This window comes from Xyrauchen texanus, chromosome 22 (assembly GCF_025860055.1).
Source record: "Xyrauchen texanus isolate HMW12.3.18 chromosome 22, RBS_HiC_50CHRs, whole genome shotgun sequence".
Lineage (NCBI taxonomy): Eukaryota > Metazoa > Chordata > Actinopteri > Cypriniformes > Catostomidae > Xyrauchen > Xyrauchen texanus.
Window position 1 is genome coordinate 22,265,345 of NC_068297.1, and position 19,606 is coordinate 22,284,950.

At 40.0% G+C, this 19,606-nt stretch overlaps 1 protein-coding gene across 1 annotated transcript in view; it reads right to left on the reverse strand.

Moving 5' to 3' along the window:
* Positions 1 to 14,254, reverse strand: part of LOC127662632 (tyrosine-protein kinase receptor-like) — an 80,208-nt gene extending 65,954 nt beyond the window's left edge. The window contains exon 1 of the mRNA XM_052153912.1: positions 14,067 to 14,254. Coding sequence (XP_052009872.1) covers positions 14,067 to 14,121 — 55 coding nt within the window. The 5' untranslated portion in view covers positions 14,122 to 14,254. The remainder of the gene's footprint in view (positions 1 to 14,066) is intronic.
* Positions 14,255 to 19,606: the final 5,352 nt, after the last annotated feature.

Consider the following 19,606-nt stretch of genomic DNA (forward strand, 5'->3'; position numbering starts at 1 on the left):
CATTATTCGAGGTCTGAAAACACTGCATCTTTTTTGTTATTTTGACCAGTTCTCATTTTCTGCAAATAAATGCTCCCAATTACAATATATTTATTTGGGAGAAATGTTGTCAGTAGTTTATAGAAGAAGACTAAAACATTCATTTTAGTCAAACACAAATAGTAAATCCAGAGAAACTGATAATTTTGCAGTGGTCTCTTAATTTTTTCCCGCTATATATATATATATACATACACAGTGTAGCTTTACTGTAATTCAAAACACCTCACAAACTTCTTTTTGTGAAATATTTAGCTTGTGCTATTTGAAAATATAGACAGCTGTAATAAAGAGTGAAGAGTCTGCACTTTTGAGAGCCCATTCATTAGCGGTGAATCAGACTTTTGGCATTTCCTAAAAATTAACTCACATAATTGAATTTTTCTTGTAATTGGTTGCAGCTAGTGTCAAATTATGATCTTTTAGAACCTACAGTACATCTGCTACTGTATTTTAAAAAGCTTGTCATATTGGGAATTTGTTTCTGACAATAAACCCTCCTCTGACCCAAAACCTCAGCATTCACTTCCTCTCTGTTCAGTTCTACAATCAAATTGATGTTTAAAGAAGCAGGAGATGTTTTGTTATACTCTGTCTATATCCATTTCATTTCATTCGTTTATACCAATAAAATTCATTTGATTTTGCACAAGTCTCAGACAGTCTAGATTTATTTTTATTTAATTTATTATTAAGTTTATTGCGGGCCCTGCAAAGCAGGATCTGAGCATGTGACCAGCAGAGCAAAAACAGTGATTAAGTTAGCAGGAATGCTGTAGCTTGCCAAATGTTAAAAGCCAGCAATACATTTGTGAAAATCAGCCCTGCCACTTTAAGGATCCCAACCAAACCCAAATCTGAGAAGATAAAATGTCTGCTCGTTAAAGAGCATGAAGTGAGATGTCACAGGTGTGGGGTGCAGTTCGCAGTGCTGGTGTATGGAGAACGTTTGCCATCTTGTACGTTTGATGCGAGTAACAGGAATGCCATCAGAGGATGTGGTGATGGGAGTGTGATTTTGTGTCTGTCTGCGGGAGAGATCGGTAAGGCTCATCACCTGGGTTGTCATTATCTTTAACACCTGTTTCTCATTGTAGTGATGATGGAGGGAGACATAAAAAGGCACATGAGGCGTCAGAGTGAAAGAGAGAGACCAGAGAGAGAGACTGTACCTGTGTGTGCTTGATAGAAGTCTTTACTCGTTCGTTCGTTCGTTCGTTCGTTCGTTCGTGTGTGTGTGTGACTACTTGGCCAATGAGTGCCTTTCAGTTTATGTTTTGTGAATGACGCAATAGAGTAATAAACGTACTCCTATTGACAGTTCGCTGACTCCTTCATTACCCAGACAACGAGCCTTCTACAGTGGTGCCAAAACCTGGGAATTATTGTAGGACAATGTCACCATGGGAGTCTTCACCACTGGGCGAAGTCATCAAGTCTCTCACCAGTATCCAGCAAACACAACATCAGGCCCTCATGGAGGTATGCCTGGAGCAGGAGCAGCCTTTCCAACTCCTGCTCAAGCAGAGGACCAAAAGGTTGGATGGACCGAGAGTGGGCTACAGCTGCGGCCCTGGAACCCACATCGCCGGTGACCCTCATCAAAATTGGGCCAGGCGATGATCCCGAGGCCTTCAATGACCTCTTTGAAAAGACCGCTGAACTGTGGAAGTGGCCTCCCTCTGGGTAGGCACAGCTAGCGGCCTAGCTACTAACTGACGCCTGCCTCCTCGGGTATAATGACCTGAAGAGGGCCATCGTGCAATGGGTTGGCCATACTCCCGAACAGAGCCACCAGCTTTTCAGGTCCCTAAGTTTTGGGAAACACAGCTGCCCATTTGCTTTTGTACTTCAGCTCTGGGATGCCAGCCGGAAATGGGTGCTGGCTGAGGGAGCCCCCGACGCCATAGAGGTCATCGATCTGGTGACACTGGAGAAGCTCATATCCCAGCTTCCTCTTGGGATGGCAGAGTGGGTCCAGTGCCACTGCCCGGCGTCACTGGAGGAGGCAGTCCAGCTGGCGGAAGACTACATGGTGGCGTTTCCGGGAGGCAGTGAACCAGAAGCTCACCCTTGTCTTTCCTCTCTCTCTCTCTCTTACTCTCCCCCATGCTTCTCACCCCCCTTTCCATCCTGTATTCATCCTGCCCAAACCCCTTCCCCAATCTAGGGGGACCTTCCCTGTGTCTGTCCCCCACGTCTCCTGTCTCTCACCACTCTCCTCCCCAGGTTGATGGGACCACCTCCATGAGTGAGGTAGGGAAGCCTGGGCCAGTCTGTTGGGGCTGTGGGATCAGTGCTCGGCAATGGAGGTGGCAACACTGGTCTGGATCCCTGACACTCAACAGGCTGCCCCAATCAGGCACGGATATATTGTATACTGGTGAGTTTAAAAGGATACATACCAAGCATTGGTGGATTAAGGCTGTCCTTAAACCTCTATTCACGGCACGGATATATTAGTCACGGATAAAGGGTGAGGGTGCGGTGTGTGCATGGGGATATTCACATGTATCCGGTGGTTACCACTGAGATAATATTCAGGGGGAAAAAAATATGTGTGGATTGGTCCTGAAGGGTGAGGGTCAAAATCCCTTGGCTCGTCAGATATATCAATACATATATATATATATATATATATATATATATATATATATATATATATATATATATATATATATATATCCTTTTATATCAATATCTATCTGTATTCTGTTGCTTAACTTCTTTAATAAAGTGATGAATTAACTATATGCATGATCACATAATCAATTCTATTTTCTTATGCATAATTGAAGTATACTTTGAATCATATGTGTGTTGAATGTTAATTAGTCTCTTTTAGGAACATTCCAGAGTCTCTCTGTCCTGCACGTCGGCTGAAGGTCTTTTGGGGGATAAGCTTATTTGTGACGCTCTCCAGCCTCTCAGGGGAGGGGGTCAGGGGGAATGCGTTAAACATGTGTTCCAGATGTATTCTGTGTTTGATTGTTACCTTTCCATGACTAATTATATGGTTTAAAGCCCTATGTAATAACACCTGAATAGTAGAAGTGTGATTTTCTCTTATTATTTCTTTAGGGAAGAAATGTATGTTATTTCAACCCTCTCCTCTGCCCGAGGAGTGAATATTTTATCTCTCTGTTTTGGTTTAAATGGCCTGATAATGTGTGCTCTAGCTGTCTTGTGCCCAGAGAAGGACTGTCATTCGTCATTGTTTTGTGTGTGCGTTTGACCTTCTACCTAGGTTTTGAACCAGGGATGCACACCAGGCTGACTCGAAGAAGCCCCGCGACCATCTGCGAGGTCACTTCAGACGTAAATCTCGGGCGCGGACGACAAGTGCGCTGATTAATGTTGATAGGCCATTTAACTATCTATATGTTGTGACTTTATGTTCTTTTAGCCAATCAGGAGTAAAATAATGGAATGTACGTCCTTGCAAATGGTATAATTGATGTAAGATTTTGTGTAAGGTACGAGTTAACTTTCGATCTCCTCGTGAGACTTTGTCGCTGGCTCTACCAATTTCACTGCAAACTATTCTTCAGTAAATTTTGATTCTTTAATTGAATTTCTCGACTCCTGGTTTTCTTTCTCCATATCTGGTCCGGGCCATAACTGTTATACCCCTAACAGTCCTGTAAAATGTTATCTTGTGTGTGTGACCAGCTATGGCTGGAGAGGCAGTGCTAGGGCCGTCTACGTCTGCTCCGCATAAAGATGATGCAAGGGAGGAAATTCCCATCCTCTGGGTTCCCTGGGGGGGATTTCCCTCTGAAGCAGTCACGTGACGGGTCCCTCAAACACACATTTGACCAAGTGAGAGTCATCGATGGTCCACAGCTCCAGCCTGGTGTCACACTTGCATACCCATATTTTCAGATTATTAAAGATCAGTTGTGTGGAGTGATGCAGGACACTCAAACAAAAGAAAAACAAACCAGTTATTAGTACAGAAGAGCCTTCAGGAAACCCTCTTCCATGCGGCTCACTATAATCCAATGGCTGGCCATTTAGGTCACGAGAAAACACTGAACTGAATAATGGCCCATTTTTTTTTTTTTTGGCCAGGCATTTACGGGGACATACGCAAGTGGTGTGTGGCGTGCCTTGAATCTCAGTTGGTGAATCCACCGGTAACCCCATTGTGCCCTCTCACGCTGATTGAGGTTCCCTTCAAGAGAATTGGCATTGACCTCGTCGGGTCATTAGAACAAACCACACACGCATCGCTTTGTATTAGTTCTGGTGACAATGCAACACAATATCTGGAAGCAGTGCCCCTGCGCAACATCTCAGCACATATTTGCCACCGTTACAACCTCCGCATTCACTTCCTGTCAGTTCAGTTCTACAATCAAATTGATGTTTTGTTATGCTCTTTCTATATCTGTTTCTTATGTACAAATAAAATTCATTTCATTTTGCACAGGCCACTAATAAATGTCTAGATTTATTAGTACCAGATGGAAATATTATCTTGTATACCCCAGTGAAGCGAAGGATAAGTTTATTGTGGGCCCTGCAAAGAAGGACCTGTGCATGTAACCAGCACAGCAAAAATTGTGATTCAATTAGCATGAATGCTGTAGCTTGCCAAATATTAAAAGCAAGCAATAAATTCTCATAGGAAAAGAGACTTATCTGGCACTAGGAATGCTTTGAAAAAATTACAAAATATTTTTTTTCTGCCAGTCTAAAGCCAAAATATAACATGTACAGTAAATTATGTATTGACTATATCTTACGTTGATGCTGATTGATTTCTGAATTAATTTTGCCACTCAAAACAATTTAATTTCAGGCTTAGCCTGTGTTTCATTCTTCTGCCATGGGATCCAGCTCAATCAATTTAAACAGCTTTTATTGACCTCTGTCTAGCTACGTTGGTCAGTAAATAATAATAATAATAAATGTTATTAGTGATTTTTAGACATAAAAGACTCGCTCTTGCTATTTATTCCACAGAATTTCGCTAATGTAATTTAACTAAATAATGATGTCCTCCACATTATTTTGAAGTTAAGTACATTCTGATAGACTTATTGTGCTTTCAACTGTTTGTAGGCTATATTGTTTATTCTTTTAATGTTTGTATTTTAGTTATTTTTGATGAAAGAAGTGTGCTTGATATTTCTCAATTGCTTCACACCTCTTAACTCCATAATGTTGTTATACATGCACATATATAAAACGAATAATATGTTTTAGCAGATATTAATGCTGCTCTACAGAACTTTGCTCTCTAGTGACATCTGTGGTTGAAATGTAACACTTTAAATGAGATGTGTTTTGGCACTGTTCTTCTGCATGGGATCCCATGACAGACAAGCTGGATCCCATGACAGACAAGCTGGATCCCATGGCAGATGGATTTATTGCCTTGCCTTGAAGTAAAGTTATAATAGATAAATAGTTATATATGTACATTTACAGTGTTACAGCACACAGTGCTATGAATTCTGTACATTATCAGCAACTTGAGATGATTATAGATTTCATTCGGAACTGCCTAGTAACTTCTAGGCTACTAACAGATGATCTGCTAAAAAGACTAAGTGAGGCACGCACTCTTAGGGAACAGCTACAGCAATGCTATAAAATACTCAGAAGTTATGAATATTAGCAGACATGTTACAGTAACTTCACCAGACAATGTAGATACTTTGTGTTCGGTTAACACAGGAGTAATCTTTGATTCACTCATGCATGACAGGCAACATAAGCTTCAATAACCCTACCAGACAACATATCCAAGCATATAGCAAGTAAAAACGAATCCAAACAGTTAACCGATTCACATGCAGTTGAAGTCAGAAGTTTACATACACCATAGAGTTTTACTGTGGATATATTTACTTGTCTACCTGTTTCCTCCAGCATCTTCACAAAGTCCCTTAGCTGTTGTTCTGGGATTGATTTGCACTTTTCACACCAAACTACGTTTATCTCTAGGACAGAGAATGTGTCTCCTTCCTGAGCGATATGATGGCTGCATGGTCCCATGGTGTTTATACTTGCGTATTATTGTTTGTACAGATGAATGTGGTACCTTCAAGGATGAACCAGACTTGTGGAGGTCCGTAATTATTTTGTCTGAGGTATTTGCTGATTTCTTTGATTTTCCCATGATGTAAAGCATAAAGGCACTGAGTTTGAAGGTAGGCCTTAAAATACTTCCACAGGTACACCTCCAATTGACTCCAATTAGCCTATCAAAAGCTAATTGTCTAAAGGCTGGAAATCATTTTTTGGAATTTTCCAAGCTGCTTAAAGGTACAGTTGTGTATGTAAACTTCTGACCCACTGGAATTGTGATATAGTCAATTAAAAGTGAAACAATCTGTCTGTAAACAATTGTTGGAAAAATCGCTCATCACTGTACATCCAGACTGCAGCGATGCTGTCATGAAATGTGTGACAGTGACTGAGTGAACTGAACAGGGCTGCATTTCCCAAAATCATCAGAAATTGGCCACAATGGTCTCTACAATCTACTTAAGATTGCAATGCTTTTGGGAAACGCATCCCAGCATAGTTACCCCAGCTGGAAAGTGCGACAGTCGGTACTTCTTTTCTGTGTTTACGGACATGACGTAAGGATGAACAACAAATCTGACTCGACAGCTCAAAATAAAAATCTTTTTTGTAGGTTTACCGTAGTGAATAGAGGGAAGGTAAGGACTTTGTGCTCTATCCTGTAACGATGTATGTATGTTTGCAAAGGTGAATGGCCATCTGAAGCAACGGGAGTTTTCCTGGTGGGCCACTCGCATGGGAGCGGATGGCCCATTTTGCCAAGAAATTTTTATCATTGTCAACCGTCCAACACATACAGCTGCCAATGGCAGCTAAATGCACATTTGGACAACATCTATATTAAAATGGTCAATAAGCATATAATGACATTATTAATGTTAATTAACAGACTTTTATTTTGATGTTGATTTTATCATGCAGAGCCTTTCATTAAATGTCATTAAACACTTTGCTAATGCTCATGTTTGACAGAAGCGAAGAGACAAAGTCATGAAAAATATTACTTAGTGCCTATTTAAGTCTTACTTAAACCTTACTTAGTTTAAGTGATAGCTGAAACAGCGCTCATCAAATCGTTAGGGCATTTCACGTTTTCTCAAGAATAATCTGGGTAAGGAATTCAGACAATGTCAACATAAAAATGCCAAAAAATATGAGCAATTCATCTGCAAAAACATCATGTGCCGAAGTGTTATGTGTGGTGTGTTGCTGGCCGGGTGTAGTGGGCCGCTCTGGGCCTGAAAGTCTAGGGACACATTTTAGCCCAAGTTTTGCTTCCTAACCATTAAGTATTCTTAGAACACATTTATATAGTTAAAAATCTGCCTTAAAAGTTAATTTACCTTTTCTTTGTTCTATTAAACTATAAACTGGATATGTACTTACATTTGTGTAACCTCTCCTTATTCATTGCATCCCCAGTCCAAGCTCTCAGGATTTCTCAATATACCGAAAGGTGTGCATGGAAAGTCAAATTTAACCCATTTCCCAAACCAACATGAGGAGAGATGCAGACAGTGAATAAAAAGGTAAATAAGTCCTGTCGTAAACTGGACAAATGTATGTTTGTATTTCTTTCTCATTAATATAAACTCTTACATTTTCATACTCAAATGCTTACTAAAGAGCTTTGTGTCTGGTTTGGTCTGAAAGTCCAGATTCACTTTTAAAAAAAAATCATTGATAACTCAACTGCTGCCTTCAAACGTTGCAGTAAACGTCATGTTCATGACGTTTTCTCACTTTGCACTGGCATGTCTGTTTCGCCAGTCTCTGCAATTTTTACACTTTAATTGCTTAATTTCACAATTTCATTCAAGAAACAAGGCAGATTAAAACACTCTGCAAAATGTCACTCTTCATAACAGCACACATAAGAATAATATTCAATCCCTTATGACCATATTCTGCCAAAAAAAAACTCACATCCACAGCAACCTCCAATTAAATCCTATTAGAGTTGTTGCAACGCTTGTCTGAGCGAGCAAGTGTAACAAAGGGGCGTGGAACTTAGCAAAAGGTCATCTTTGGTTATCCTTATCAGATTCAATGCCATTAAGAGAATATCACTTAACATAGAGTGTTCCTTATAATCATTCAATCATTAACTAAACCATATCTGAGTTGCTGATAACAATCTTCACTGCCAGATGTCAAAAACACACAATGATTCATTGACTTGCAATATCAGGTTACCAAGTCTGAGTCAAGCATGTACTTAATATGTACAGGCTCACAACTGTCTATTTTGAAAAAGAGTGATGAACAAACTACATCAGTGCAACTGCTGCTCTTAAGGAGCTATAGATCTGTAAAACCCACTTTATATTGAGATAATGTCATAACTAAATGTCAACATGACAAAGTCAAAACAGCTGCCAGACAGCATCAGGTTTTATTTTTCAATACACAAGCCCATCTGGTCATACTCTGCCTTTGAATTCAAAGTGTTTTATTATATAGTAGGTGTGAGAGACATTTAGAGGGAACAAAATAATTACAGGGTAATTGTTGTGTGTGGCAAGCCCTCATGAGACTGTTTTGTTACAAGTATCCACATGGTCAATAGATGAACAAACAATTGACACATCTCTTTGGATACGTCGCAACAAAGCATCATAAAGCACTTTTCACCATCGGGCTGAATGGTTCTGAGCGCGGTGAGACAGTTCCATTAGCATTTCCACTTGACTATGATTTGGTACGGTGTGATTATGAACCGTTCACTGTATCAAATTTCTCAGCATGGTTAGCTAACCGTATTCAGGTGAGAACTGGTGGAACGCCTGTATTGATGAGGCAACTCGCGATTGGTCACTTGCCCAGTCAGTCCATTATAATCCTGATTTTGCAGCACCACAGTGGAAAAAATAAATCCTAACAGTTTCAACACCTGGCCCTGTTTATGCCATTTTGGGTGAGCTGATCACAGGTAGACAGCACTAAATTCAAATACTTTTTAATCAGATCACCCAAAAAACTTTTGGAGGTAGTCAAAAATGCATCTGATGACATTTGTAGTGTAAAAGCTGTTCTGATGTGTACCAGACAACATCAAAGGACGGCCTACTCACCAATCAATAAACCATGTATTTAAACAATGGTTAGATATGTTAGATTGTACTTAAACAAGGGTTAGATATGAACACAAGTGGTCACAGGAAATTGGTTTGAGACATGTAACTAGCTGTAAACAATGATGTGCCCTGTGATCTTAATACCAGGTGTAAACAAGTCCTCAGTGTCTTTGAACCATGGATTTGTCAGCTTACATAGGCGGAGTACAACTTCTCTGTTGCAAGTGACATTTTCAGTACTCCAGACACATTTCAGCAAGACACTTATTGCACCCCTTTAATCTTTGATGCTAAAAGCAAATCATTTGATCTGTGTTTAGAAATTCAGACCTGTAATTACTGAACCATAATGCAGTTACCTTGGCAAAGGAAGTCCATCTATCCAAACATGCTATCTAAAGTTCCTTTACAAGAGTCGTGCTGAGCAGCACTTACACAAACATTCACCTCAAACTCAAACTCTTCTTTAAAGTTGACATTTTGTCATTTCCATAATTAATGGTATGGGAAGAATGAAATGCAGAGATGTATTATTGTATTATCACTTACATTGCACACAACTATGCATGAGCATTTCACAAGTAACTGCCACAATGATGTCACATGCTACATTGTCATTGTTGCTATGGATTCATGAGTTCCTGTTTGAGGTGCACTACATGGCCAATAGTATTTATAAACCTGCTTATTGAACCTATAAAGCAATAGTGCATCCTTTTGTGGAACACAATATGTACTTTTCATCGTCTTTTGAATACAACGGTAGTTGATAGGGACTCATTTAAAAGCTTAAAAAGAACCCAAAATGATCATAAAAGTCTTCTATGCAGCTTGTGAATCATATTCCAAGGCTTATGACAGCACCGATGGGTTTTGGTGAAAAACAGTCTGCAATTTCAGCTATTTCACAGTGTAAATATTGCCATCAGTTGTGTGTTCATTAGCACAATGAGAGAAGCTAGTTCACAGTGGCTTGTGTGTTCATGTGATAACTTGTGTTGTTAAGCGCTATAAGCAATGCAAGTTCTCAGAGTCAGTGAAACATTTCTTTAGGGACCTCACGTTATGCAGGAGACATTGTGCACCAAGGGGTTTTGGGATACCCCCTTCTAATAAAAATTTTTTTCTTAGGAGTTTGTATGGTATGCTCGATTTTATGCACCTTGATTTTATTCTAATTAACATCAGCTAATTAGAATGCAGTGTCCACATCTTTTTGGCCATGTACAGTAATGTGTGTGTCAAAGGACAAACACCTAAATGTTGTGTGAGAAGCCAATGTTATAACCTTGACAAGGCAGAGCTGTTTTCCTCCCAGCCAAGACCTTCCAATTCAGTATCACTCCATCTGTGCACAAATTCAGGAGTTATCATTTACCAGTGTAAAATGTCTAAGTTGCGTTAGAAATCTGTTTTCAATTGAATTAAAATGACCAAAACACACGCATTGCTTACAAAGCAGTAACTGCCTTGTCCTGCAACTTCCATAACACAATAAAATGTATTTCCTAAATCCCCAGTCAACCAAAGGCTCCTTTGTGCAATTCTCCTCACTTCAGCTTGATGCATCTTTGAGCACATCCAAACGGCTGCAGCCTGACTTGTTTTTGAGCTCAGGAATTTTCTTACAAGTCTGCTCTGGTTCCTCCTCTAGCTTGCCTTAACTGCTAGAATCAAAATGTTGCTTCAGCTGCAATCAGCTGCAACCAGTCAACTAAACAGCCACCTGTCTAGATTCATTAGCCTTGTATTTTTACCCCCTACAGTTCAAATGACCTTCTAAAGAGACAGTTATAACTTGATACATCAACTTAATTTTGGCCCAGGTATCAAGCACTTTTATAATTTATACTGTATCTTAAACAAAGCTGTGAATAGCTTTCAAAGATTTGTCTACATAAATCTTTGTCTTTTCAGCACTTTAATTGAGGTATGCAGTTGAAAGTAAAATAGATATCCACAAGCAGAACTGTATACTTGGCTTTGTTTTCTGAATTATATCTGCAAAATAACCAGTATTTATTACTTTTGAATGAATTCCGATTACAAAATCTAAAAACGTTTCCGCTAATTTAACTGCATTGTGGCCCCAACACACTCACTTAGAAGTTCTTCTTCGTTCTTTGAGTTTAAAACTCTTAAGTGAATGGGCATTTGAGTACTCGAGTAGATTTGATTCCTTTTGAAGACTAATTAAACAAACAAAAAAAAAATCTTGGAAAATGTCTCGTATTATGAGCACCAACCCTCTAATAACTGCACGCCAGTGTGTTCATGTTGACTTATCTTAACTGACTGAATGGTAATTAGCTGTCGGCCTCAAAGTAGGTGGAGCTCCAGGTTAGGACCTACCAATGACGTGGACCAATGGCAGTAAGAAGGTGTTTAGCACCTTTTTTTTTTTTTTTTTAACAGATTTTATTCTAAACAACGTCACACATTTGTTTTTCAATTTCAAAGGAAGCATACAGTGGCCTTAAAGATTTGAATGAGATTTTTCCACACACCAGTCTATTTTGTGCTATCAACTATTTCAGATAAACCAACCCACAAACTGCACGTAAAAACGAAAGAAGCTGCGTTTGGTCATTTTACATGTCAGTCATGCTGTATGAACTCTTCCTGTCTAAGTGGGCAGTTCTTGGCCAGAACAAGCTGCGAAGTGGACCAGAATGTATGCCATTAAAAGGTCTGTCTCTGCAAAACTAATGTTCTATTGACACTTCTTATTCAGTTCCTATACAACAGTCATTGTGGTTGGAGAGACAAATGAAAAATAAATTAAAATCTGAATGAAGACATTTTAATCTGGCTCATTACTCTTCTTTTCTAAAGCACTGCCATTAACAATCCCTGGATAGCAAAATATCCTTAAAGTTGGCTGTAAGCTGACAGGGCAGACTCATAATACATTTGTTTCATGTGTATGTTATTGGAGGATGGTTATAACTTTTTTAAATATATACATATATATTTATTTTTTATCATAATGTTAATAAATTGCCATTTAAGTTGTGCTACAAAGCTGTTTGTATTCTGGGTCATTAGTTATTTGATTTGTCTAAAAACATTTTCATGGAAAGTTACATAAATCAATGGAAACTGAAAATGGTATAAGGCGAGAATAACCACAAAGAAAGAGAATGTAAAAACCCAAAAGTATTCACCTACACACATATACGCCCTGACTAACTTAAAAATGGCTTTCAGTTTTCCCTCAGTACTGACATATGTGCATTCAATTTAGCTAAAAGCACAGCTCAACAAATAGAAAATGACTGTATAAAATGCTAAATTAAACCAAGGCTTTGAATGTGTGTGCCAAACAAGTTATAATAATAAAACAAACAAATAAATAAACAAAAACAACATTGACAAAACAGCATAGACCTACATAATGTCAGTGTGAAATACTAAATGGGTGGTTTAAGAGTTTAGAGTTGCTGATTTAAGAGAAATGACCTACTTTCTAACATGAACAGAAAATGCCTACAGTATGTGCGTCTGATTGCTAATTACAGGTGAAGTCTGTACGCTGTTTGATAAATTGACCTTACAATTATAACATGCTCTTTAAATAAATCAAATATGCCTGCCTAATGGACAACAAACAATGTCTGAGATTAAAGACAGCACACTGAGGCATGCAATAAAGCCACAAATGTGGTTTTGATAAGGCCATTTTGTCAGAGCAGTTTAGATTAGTTTCTCAAGAACAGAACTAGACTAGATATGAAGTCTAAATATGAAAGACAAATAGATAGATTTTTAGATGCAAATGGCTTTGCATTTGTATTTCCATCCATCCATCCAGGGTTTGAACCCATGACCTTCTTGCTGTGAGGAGACAGTGCTAACCACTGCACCACCGTGCTACCCCATTTGTTTTTCCATTAATGACATATTAACATCTAAATGAATTAAAAATGTTTTTTAAATCATATGTTTTCCACACATCTGTTTTCAGTCTACATACTCTGGAACTGCACCTCAGTCTCTTCAGGACAACATCACAAATGACATACTGTGCATTATTAATTACTTATTATTTAGGAGTTGGCTATTATGCTGTAAATGATGTAGAGGGGAAATGTAATACTCTTGAGTATTTGAGAAGCAAATTGAAAATAGTAAATCTTCAGAGCAATGTCACATAATACTGTTGGAATGTAAAGCCATGTGACAACATCCACACAAAAACAGGTAAGACAATAGCTTTACATTATAACAATCAACATTTGGAAAGTCAATAGCCAATAATCGTCTTGAAGATGTGTAACATCAAGATTTTTAAAAGAGCTGACATAAAAATGTGTAGGCTAAGATATGGTGAAAAGTAAATCCAAAACTAGAGTTTGTCTATAATAAAGGTTGCCAAGAACAACTGGATCTCCTCTGCTTTGCTCATATGGGACCATTAGTTATTGAGTAGAATATAGTCTATCTCTTAAGGGTACTTTGTTTAATTAGTATGACATTACGCATTTGGCCAGCCTGTTCAAAGACGTCAAAAGGTTTTATGCGTCTGAATAAATTAATTTAACTGAGCGAAAACGATGGACGTATGAAGCATTGCAGCTCGATGACGCACAAGTGGACTGAAGCGGCTTCTCAAAGTGCTTATCAGATCAAGTATTTGGGCTATTTGTGTTTATTAATTTTATAATTGTTTAGAAGTTGAAATGAAACATGTCATGCAGAGAACATCACACGTTCCCAAACGAAATAAAACTAATGCCAAGTTCATGATGAATATCACACATAGGCCTATTAAGTGCTTTCATTTAGCATCCCAAGAGATCGATTGGCTTTTCATATAAAACTTTTAAAGTCTGAATTCATTTCTAACAATATTTCAAGGGCAGCGCGTTCAACATCGCCCGTCTGCATTTGTTTTCTAACACTTACCTGTAAAGATGAGAAAGGCGAGATTTAGAAAAGTTTGTCCAGGAAGATAATCCATGGCTCCTTAAAAAAGGATCCTGGAGATAAAGTATTGTTAGCCTGCTCTGTGTCCTCTTTTATTCCTGGCGCGGAAAAAAGATCAATTATAACAAATAAAATCTTTCCCTAAGCATCCAGTTCCGTCAGCTCGGTTCCTGCGTCTCGCGCCTCAGAGCTACTGTGATTCATTATGATGCTGCAGCCTCTCTCTCTCTCTCTCTCTCTCTCTCTCTCTCTCTCTCTCTCTCTCTCACACACACACACACACACACACACACACGCTCTCTCTCTCACGCACGCACACACACACACACACACACACACACACACACATACTATAGTCTCTCTCTCTCTCACACACATAGTCTCACTCTCTCATACTGTAGTCAATTTTAATTTAAATACTTTATTGGCATGATTGTTTTCACACATACAATACTGCCAAAGCATTAATACACAAAACAGATAATGACAAGACAAATAATAATAATAAAATAGTAACAAATAACAATCAAATAGAATTCAAATAAGGTGCCAGGTAATTAATAAAATAACAATATACACTATACAATATAAAATAAAATAAGCCTTTAACATGACATTATTAACATAAGAAAATTAAAGTACTGTGACTGAAGTACATTAAGGCAATAATTGGTTTCTGAGGAGGTGCATCTCAAACATGAATTTAGCTGCAACTGATGCATGATTGTCCTCCCCCAGTAACACCAGCATCTGATCTGTTTCTGCTGAACTGGATGGTTTGAGAGTTTGTGGAGGTATTTCTCTCTCACCTCTGTAAATGTCTCTGTCTCTCATACTGTAGTTCACCAGAAACTAGCGTTAATATTTTAAGTTCAGAAGTAATACAAGGTAGTCTTGTTTTAGTAAAAGCTGAAATTTAAGGTTTTCTTTTTTGTTTTACAAATGTGTATGCACCGAATGTGGGGCATGAGAGAATCAAATTTTTCAGTACTTTATGTGGACTATTGAGACAGTGTTACAATAATGGCAATGTGATTATTGGGGATTAATTGCACTGAAAATTTTACCGACTGACACTAGGGGTCTCTCTTGAGCGCCGATATATGCCTCTAATCTATGAAAAAAGGCCAATGAGAAGTTGGCAGACGGTATTTGCATACCCCGCCCCCGGACATACGGCAAATATGTCCGGGGGCGGGGTATGCAAATAATTTGCCAAATAAGCTGGCAAATATGGGAGTTCATTCAGGATTTTTCTGAGGAGCCGGAAATGGTCCGGCCACAACAGTGGCTCGGCTCAGCGACATGGCGGGGAAGACACAACGTCTCGTTCCCTCCATCGGGGAACGGAGGTTACATACGTAACCTAGACGTTCCCCTTCTGTCGCTCTCTCCACGTTATGTCGGAGAAGCGACACTAGGGGTCCCACTTAAATCATGCCATGCACTGGGCAGTGTACGTGAACTGCTGATACAGAAGCGGGCAGGTATTCTTATGTGCAAATGCGACCAGCTGTAACAGGCTGCACGTACCCTTCCCCAATGCCCCATTAAAGTCATCAGAATCCTTCTGGTTACCCTAGTGAGGGGAACAAGGTGATGCTTGCCAACCTGGGAACGGGCCAAGCCTGGCTGGGCCTCTTTTCTCTCTATGTTTCTCGCATAGAGCAATCACAGCCAGGGCCCTTACATGCATTAAGGGAAGGGGGTCTTACCCAGTTTCCTATTCTTTCAGGGGAGAAGACCCTGCGGAGACCACACCTACCCTGCAGGGGAGGTAAAGGTGGCGAATACATCACATGGCCGCTTAGGACCTATGTGAGAAAGTTGGCGCGGTGGTAGATCCAGCCTCGTAGAGGTTGCTATAGCACGGCGACCGAGGCAGCTGGAACTGCCTAAGGGAGACATGGGAGTCCACTCGTGAGGGGACAGTACCGCGGAGATTACACACAGGGGGAGTCCACGTAGGAGGCCTTTTACCCTTGGAGCCCCTATTCCAGTACAGGGTAGATTAAGTACCCGTAGTGGATTGGGTCGGCGAGTTCCTCCGCTGAACTGCGGACCCATGAGGGCTAGGGAGGAATCAACTAGGGATCCGAGAGATGGAATCTCCTGGGAAAAAAGGCACACTATTTTACCTCGGCTGAGGGAAAGGGCGCTAGGCGCAAGTGATTCACCCGGCCAGTTCGTCAGCGTGTTACCGAGTTCTACGGGCTTGGACCTGAGAGAACACGGGACGATACCGACTTAACCCGGAGATTGTAAAATCTCTCGAAGGTATTAGGTGTTGCCCACCCTGCTGCTCTACAGATGTCTGCTAGGGAGGTGCCCCTGGCCAGTGCCCATGAGGACGCAACACTTCTGGTTGAGTGCGCTCGAACCCGCAAGGGGGGGCACGGCCTGGGTGTGATAAGCCAATGAAATGGCGTCGACAACCTAGTGGGAGAGCCTCTGTTTGGAGACAGCGTTCCACTTCGCCGCCTTTCTTGGTTACAATGAAGTAAGGGCTGTAGAAACCCTTCTTCATTTCGGTTTGAGGGACAGGCTCTATCGCATCTTTGAGTAAAAGAGTGGCGATTTCCGTGCGCAGGGAGTTGGCATGTTCGCCGTGTACTGCGGAAAAACGGACGCCCACGAAGGAGGGCGGGGGCCTGGCAAACTGAATTGCGTAACTGAGTCGAATGGTCCGGTGCAGCCAGCGTGACGGGTTGGGCAGTAAAAGCCACGCCTCTAAACTCTGTGCTAGGGGCACCAAGGGGAAGAGTATTTTGGACGTACCTGGCGGAGCTTTGCAGCGGGTCGGAGCAGGTAGTGTGGTGTCGGGAGGCAAGGGTGCGTCCCGAGGCTTTGGTGCTGAGAACCAACTCAAAGCACTTACCTTGCTCCGCACACCCGGCAGGGGGCGGATTCGTGACTGAGGAGGAGGTCCAGTGCAGGCGTCCTCTAGACTCGTCAGAACCGGCCAGCCAGGGAACTGTCGTGGGCGGTGGTCCGTATCCAGTGTGCCGGGACTGTTGAAATCTGGCGGCAGAGTGCCGTGAGAACGGCATTTGCGGGCCAGTGATGGGATATTGAGAAAACACAAATACAAATGTTTTGTCAGCAATATACAGTAAATTCTAAAAATAGGAAAACAAAAAGCCATTCAAACTCTTGAATGACCTATAGATTCAATTGAGAAAGAATTGTTGGACAGATATAATCCTGGTTTGTTTTACAGTTTACAACAACAAAAAAGAGTGAGTTGGGGTCCTTCTTAAATGAAAGGGTGAAAGGAGCACCTCGTGAGGTCTCGTTTTATTTCAGTTAACGATATGGACATGGATATTTTTTTTATTTGGAACGTTCAGTAGCACAGCACAAACAAATGTTTTGCCTCCGTCTGCCTGATGGAAGGGTTACCAGTAACATTGTATAGATGCGTCATCATGCAGTGGATTTTTATTCCTTTTTATATACTGCAGAACATTGTGCCTCGGACTGGGCTGAGCAGTTTTTTCAAGGTCTTCTTAAATTGGACTCTGATTCAAAGACTACTTTGGACTCTTTTTTTATCTTTTGAGGTGCTCACATCTGCAGTTATCAGCTCTGCTCAGGGCTTTCCCCTGGTGTTGATGGTTTGACATCAGAGTTTTACAAACACATTTGGAACCTTCTAGCTGTTGATCTTTGTGAAGTTTTTTGTGAATTCTTCACAAAACATTTTTTTCAAATAAATTAGAACAAATTCTGTATTGAACAAGTGTGGAAAAACAGGAAAACCAAAAAAAAAACAGTGTATTTGCTTTCAGTGGTGTGTGTGTTTTCATATATATGTATGTGTGTGTACAAGAGTTTGTGTGAGTTCACATGTCTTTTTGTGTGTGTGTGTGTGTGTGTGTGTGTGAGCGTGTATTTATCACTTTGTGGGGACCAAATGTCCCCATAAGGATAGTAAAACCCGAAATTTTTGACCTTGTGGGGACATTTTGTTGGTCCCCATGAGGAAAACAGCTTATAAATCATACTAAATTATGTTTTTTGAAAATGTAAAAATGCAGAAAGTTTTCTGTGAGGGTTAGGTTTAGGGGTAGGGTTAGGTTTAGGGGATAGAATATAAAGTTTGTACAGTATAAAAACCATTATGTCTATGGAAAGTCCCCATAAAACATGGAAACACAACAAGTGTGTGTGTGTGTGTGTGTGTGTGTGTGTGTGTGTGTGTAAGTAAAAGAGCGCATCACTCTTTGGTTGACTCTTCCCTCTTTTGTGGTAGGAATTTATGTACTTTGCTGCTAGTGAAATAAAGTCTCTTTGTTAATATTGAGCTTGTACATCATTCTTCACATTTTTGAAGTTGGGACAAATAATTTCATATTTGGGAAAGAAGTGTTTTCAAATTTCATTATAATTGGGGCAGTTGGTTAAGACTTGCAGCTCTGTTTCTATTTGTCCTTGGCTACAGTACGGGCATAACAGCTCTCTCTGGTCATCCAGCTCAGTCTGTATCTGCCCTTCTCTATCGCAAGGCTGTGGTCACTCAGTCTGTACCTCGTCATGTTTTTCCTCAGTTTGAGGTCTCTGACTGTGCTCAGGTATTCTGCTGTTGTGTAATCTCTCTTTAGGGCCAAATAAAAAAATGTGTTTGCTTTATTTTTGTGTTGTTTCATTCCAATAAGTTAGGTAGTTTTCTTTTTGTGCATTAATCATTTGGTTGGGCCGGATTCTGTGGATGAGGGTGTCCGTGTCCTGAGGCTGATTATTGTTAGTAGTGTTAGTCGTGTGTGTGGAGCCTCAGGACCAGCTGAATGAGGGGACTCTTCTCAGCGTTCACCTCTCTCTCTCTCTCTCTCTCTCTCTCTCTCTCTCTCTCTCTCTCTCTCTCTCTCTCTCTCTCTCTCTCTCTCTCTCTCTCTCTCAATTTCAAATTCAATTTTAAAGTACTTTATTGGCATGATTGTTTTTACATACAATATTGCCAAAGCATTAATACACAAAACAGATAATGACAAGACAAATAATAGTTAAAATATAATTAAAATAAGGTGCCAGGTTATGAATAAAATAAAATAAAAACTATAATAACAATTTACACTATACAATATAAAATAAAATAAATAAAGCATTTAACATGACATTATGAACATCAAAAAAATGTAAGTACATTAAGGCAATCATTTGTTTCTGAGGGTGTGCATCTCAAAAATGAATTTTGAGGTTTGAGAGTTTAAATTTCTCACAGTGAAGGAGAAAGTGTGTCTCTGTCTTGAATTCACTCACTCATTTTGTTCACTCATTGCTGAGATATAGTGCACTCACTGCCATTGAGCACCTGCCCCTTTGCCCCTTGGTGCCCAAAGTGCCCTTTTGTCAAAGAAAAAATTCCTCTCATTTTTTTTATTTATTAAAGGCTCTTTTGTGAATGCCTGCCTATGCCAAATCTAAATATTAGTAAAATGTATGATTAATAATTTAGCCTTAAATAAAATGATCCAGATGATGACCTTTCACCTGACGACGACCTCATCCGACCGGGACTA